The following is a 5,464-nucleotide window of genomic DNA, read 5'->3' as shown; positions in this document are numbered from 1 at the left end:
ACAAGCTCTTGCAGACCTTCTGTGGCAGTCCTCTCTATGCTTCACCAGAAATTGTAAATGGAAGGCCATATCGAGGCCCCGAGGTGAGCAAAACTATTCATATTTACATTGTTTGGTCCAGAGCAGCCTACTGTGGTGCCAGAACACATGAATTAAGAATACTATCAAGCTAAAACACTCTAAATATGAGCAAGTGGATATTTCTGAACGTTTTGATCGTCATTCCTAGTTATGTATAACTTGTATAGCTTGGATAGACTGATTCCTTCAGGGCCACGATACAACACAATGCAGCAGCACAGTACACAGGAGATACAAAGCAAGGCAATAAATAAGCACTCGGGCAATTAAGCAGAAAAAAACATGCAGCAAGTGTTGTAGCAAGACAAACAAGCGCACTTAAAGATGTCGAGTGACTCAGTTATTGGACATCAGGGTACATTTGCTTAGCCACTGTGGTACCAGTACAATAACATAAATGCTGTAGTCACCATAGACATTTGAACTAAACTGAAGACTTGTGCATGTGCACTGTTTAGTATTTTATTCAATCTGATGAGAAATGGTAGTTGCCTCAAAATATAGCCTACACCACACTAAACAACTTACATACATGACTTCTGTTTAAGTATGATTTACATGTTGACTGCTAATCTTCAAGCTAGTTTAGCATTAGCAGATTAGCAAAGCAAGCTAACTGTACTAGCTATGCAAACACACAATAATAGTTTGGATCTGTCACTTTACTACATCATAGCTAATTCACACAGATTTAAGAAAATCTTAGTTCAAATTGTCACTTGTCATATTGAATACTAGACTTTGAGATTTAAACCAAATCAATTCCAGTAAGGACATGAAAACAACCAAAAAGACCAGATAAGAGCTTGCAGGCTCATCAACACCTAATCAGACATACTTTACTGTTCATTAACACTAATGATAAGAGACTGGAACAAACCCGAATATCAACAACAACACCGGGTTTTGTTCCTTAATGGCATTCCTGGGACAGTGCACACACACACACACACACACACACACACACACACACTCAGGTCTAAATTTGGTGCGTGGTGAGGAGGAAGGTTAATCTAAGGACCCAGTCAGCTATTTGGTTTATCAAACTTTAGACAATCAGAGTGTTTGCCAGGTAGAATGAAGACTAATCTCCTAACTATTTACAGAATTCAGCAGTAATGTGGCACCCAAACACAATCACTATGTTCTGTCAGCAAGTGGCTAAAAAGAAACTGTTCTCTAAAAAGGACAGGAATGCACTTAGATAGATACGTACAATAGATATAGATAGAGAAAACATGTATTACCCACAAACCACCACACTTTTTTCCTCTCTCTTTCTTTCTCATACATACACACACACACACACACACCACATTCCTCCGCTGGCCCCGTAGTGATTCTTTCATAACAGTCTTCCTGCTCTATGGGAAAGGCTCTACACTTCGCTTCTGTGCCAGCAATCACAGAAGTCCACTCATCTCCTGTAGGTCAGACACGTCAGCAATCATGGGAGTGGCCTTTCCTGTGCTCTAATCAGCTATTCTACCCGTTAACACTGACTGATTGCCAAAATGTTCTTTTGTTTAATCAGGGGAAGTGAAGAACAGACAATAAGTGGCACTGGTTTTATCAAGGTTTAAGCCTTGAGAGGGAATTTAAGCATGATTTATGTTTCTATTGTTTCTGTCTGGTGTAAAAGCACAACGATGCTTTAATCTTAATTAGTTTGGATATCAGGGACAAGTATATAGATAATATACAGCATGTATTGGCATAGTTCCAGGTCCCAGAATTCTGTTCTGTGTCTGTTCTGTTGTTGTGACTTGTGCATGTGCAGTTTTATTCAATCTGATGAGAAATGGTAGTTGCCTCAAAATATAGCCTAAACCACGCTAAACAACTTACATACATGACTTCTGTTTAAGTATGATTTACATGTTGACTGCTAATCTTCAAGCTAGTTTAGCATTAGCAGATTAGCAAAGCAAGCTAACTGTACTAGCTATACACACACACACACACACACACACACACACACACACACAAATAGTTGGATTGTTCACTTCTCTACTTACTCATAGCTAATTCAAAAAATCTTAGTTCAAATTGTCACTTGTCATATTGACACATTATTATATGACTTTGAATTGCAGCTCTGTGTTGGACAAGTACATAGTCCATTGTTAGTTTAAAGTAAACATAGAAATCTGTGTTTTTATCAATTTTGCTCTGTTTCAGGTCGACAGCTGGGCTCTTGGTGTGTTGTTATACACTCTGGTGTATGGCACAATGCCTTTTGATGGAGGCGATCATAAAAGACTCATACGCCAAATCAGCAAAGGGGAGTACCGGGAACCACCTCAGTCATCAGGTGTGTGTGTGTGTGTGTGAGAGAGAGAGGTCTCTGTATTACAAACATTTACTTGTGGTACATTTCAATGTCCTTATCAATGAGCTTGACTTGGTGCCTGCATCTACCAGACGCTCGTGGCCTGATTCGGTGGATGCTGATGGTAAACCCAGATCGCCGGGCCACTGTAGAGGACATCGCCAACCACTGGTGGGTGAACTGGGGTTGGAAGACCAGTGTGTGTGACTGCCAGACCCAGCGAGAAAACAGCTCACCCATGCTCGCTCGATTTATCGACTGGCAGAATCGCACTGAGACCCAGCAAAGTAAACTGGTTTGTCCGGATACAGGCATCAACGCCAGTGGGACCATTTCAACCCGTCGACTCAGGAGGTCCTCAAAGGAAAACGAGGGTGGCATTAGGGCCGTTCTAGAGGAGAAGCCAGCCGTAAAGAGGCCCAAAAGTATCCTAAAAACGCGGGCAAGCACCGGAGATCAGAGATCCCAAAGCTTGTGTGAGGCGGAATTGCGGCGTTCCATCTGCTACAGGGATATTGAGCCCACCTCGAGTCCTGAGAGAGAAGAAGCAGCACATGGCTCACCAGCCAAAATGATGCCTTCACTTCCCATGAAAGGCATCCTGAAAAACAACCATCAGCGTGAGTCTGGCTATTATTCCTCTCCAGAGCGCAGCGAGTCCTCCGAGCTGCTAGGAAACACCGTGGCTCCACCTCCCAATGGCTCACCACCTAAAAGGGTGCCCGGACGGAAAGGCATATTGAAGAGGAACGGGAAATACTCGTCTCATGCAGCAGGTTCTCTGGGCTCAAACCTACCACAGAGTCAGATTCATCCCTCAGCCACCACCAGGGAGGAGATGGGCATCCCAAATATGGCAGTAGATTGGCCACCTGCTTCTCCAAAACCTAACATCAGGGGCAGCCTCTCAGCTGAGGATCTACTGCAGATGGCAGGATTTAGGGGACTGCAAACAGCTGCGCCCCTCCACGGCTCCAAGAACACCCGCAGCCCCCCAGGATCTCCTGGGGACAATGGCAGCTTTTCCCTACTGGGGGATATGGATGATGTGACTCAGGTGTATCAGCAGGCCCTGAACATCAGCAACCAGCTCAGTTAGAAAGAGAATGAGAAGGAGAGCATGAAAAGGCTTTGGCAACTGGATCAGTCAGGAATAATCGATCATGCATTCGCTCATTGACCTTGAACTGCGTTATGTTTACATGCTACAAGAAAGGAAAGCCGTAACATGCCATCATGTTGTTGGTTCTCACTTTTCAAATCAGTGACCCAGGAAGACTGAGGCAAGCACCTTATTGACACGTTTTCCTCCGCATTACAAACCTGGGTTAGGGACTGCTTACTACTGACGTACAGCACAGTATAAACAATACAATGTTAAGAATACTAAACTTATTTATTTATAAATATTTTGGGCATATGACTCTGCATGGCCACAAAAAAAGTCATTATTGTTTATACCCTGAACTGCGAGTCAGTCAATGCTCTGTCAGGTGGACATCACAGAAGGCACATATTGGGGTCTGAGGTCATATCAGTACTCGATGAGAATATCACAGTGACGCTCTGATACACACTGCTGTTTGCAGTCTGAGCCAATTAAACATGTGGCGTGACACAGTGGTGGTACTGGGTGTAACCTGCAGAGTAAATCCAGCACAGGAACACCCTGCACTTCAACAACAGCCACTATTGAAAAGAGAGGAATAGGCTAGACTATTCCTGCTTAATATCATCGTGTCAGAATGCCCTTCATTCCAAACGTGACAGGCCATGAAAACAAACATTGACAAAATATACAATGAATGCCTTGTGAAAAAAAAAATGCTAATAATATAAAAAGATCAGGATCAAGACTGTACAGTTAGACCCAGCTAAACAATAGATGCTTTTTCGAGTATTGTGAAAGTGCAGCATTTTTCTGTTTTATCAGACAACGGAATACTACCTTTAACTGGATCTACAGTGCTAAATGTTATACTATGTTAGTATTATTTTTTTTTGTTTGTTTTCTTTTTCTTACATTGATACATTTTTTGATTTGAGGTTTGATTGTGCATATGGGTGAGTGTGTGTTGGCTTCATTTCGAGGCGGTGGAATTTTAACGACTAGCCACACTTTAAGACAAATGTTCTTTATATGTAACAGGCTGCAGAAAGGACTGTGTGATCTAGTTATATAGTATAAACAATTAAGCCGGGGGAAAAATAACAGTGATGCTATGCCTCTATAACTGCCAAACTGGAAAAAATATATAATAAAGGTTAGTAAAAGGTTACTATTTATCACTTAGGGTCATTTTCGTATTGCGGTAATTAACTGGATATTGTGTATTTATATGTATTTAAATGTACTGTTATTTAATCTTTCATGTATTATATTACTGTACATTATTCCCACTGACCATTGTTTTGGCCAAATGTATTTGTTAACGTCGACCTTAGAAATGTCTTGTTGTGTGCCTTCATCGACCAGAAGATTGTCGTTCTAATAATTATCCACATTTTCAATATGGTTCAATTTACAGTGTTAAAAAATAAGTCATTTGTTTAGGTAACTGTGATATACACTGTCTGGAAATAAATGGTGTATTAAGGGTTATATTGCTTGGTCCACAACACTTGCTTGGTCCACAAGACTTTGGCTACTTCTAATAAAGGTTTGTGGTGTAGAATTATTTTGTGAGTATGCAGTATACACCTCGGTTACTGCTGTGATTGGTTCTGTGGTAGTGTTAATTTCGTCACCTATTTTTAATATAGTCTTAGTCTTAGTCTTGTGCCAAATGTCCTTGTTAGTTTTAGTCATATTTAGTCATTCACATATCTTTTCTGTTAGTCTTAGTTTTAGTCGACTAAAAGTCTCGTCATTTTAGTCTAGTTTTAGTCAAAAGAAAACTCAAGGTATCTTAGTCAAGTTTTAGTCGACTAAAAGTCTTTTAATTTTAGTCTAGTTTTAGTCAAAAAATTGTAGCTTGACCACATCTGGAATCTATTGTAAGAATAAATACAACGAGGCCTCATTAAATGCAATAATATCAGGAACACGAG

The 5,464-nt window shown here is 40.9% G+C and overlaps 1 protein-coding gene across 1 annotated transcript in view; it reads left to right on the top strand.

Moving 5' to 3' along the window:
* nuak1a (NUAK family, SNF1-like kinase, 1a) overlaps window positions 1–5,015 on the top strand; it is a 14,858-nt gene extending 9,843 nt beyond the window's left edge. The window contains exons 5-7 of the mRNA XM_060889940.1: window positions 1–83; window positions 2,263–2,395; window positions 2,506–5,015. The exon at window positions 1–83 is cut by the window's left edge and continues 37 nt beyond it. Coding sequence (XP_060745923.1) covers window positions 1–83; window positions 2,263–2,395; window positions 2,506–3,512 — 1,223 coding nt within the window. The 3' untranslated portion in view covers window positions 3,513–5,015. The remainder of the gene's footprint in view (window positions 84–2,262; window positions 2,396–2,505) is intronic.
* The last annotated feature ends 449 nt before the right edge of the window (window positions 5,016–5,464 follow it).

This window comes from Tachysurus vachellii, chromosome 16, assembly GCF_030014155.1.
Source record: "Tachysurus vachellii isolate PV-2020 chromosome 16, HZAU_Pvac_v1, whole genome shotgun sequence".
Lineage (NCBI taxonomy): Eukaryota > Metazoa > Chordata > Actinopteri > Siluriformes > Bagridae > Tachysurus > Tachysurus vachellii.
The sequence above is the reverse complement of the archived record's forward strand: the minus strand, read 5'-3'. Positions and strand labels throughout refer to the sequence as shown.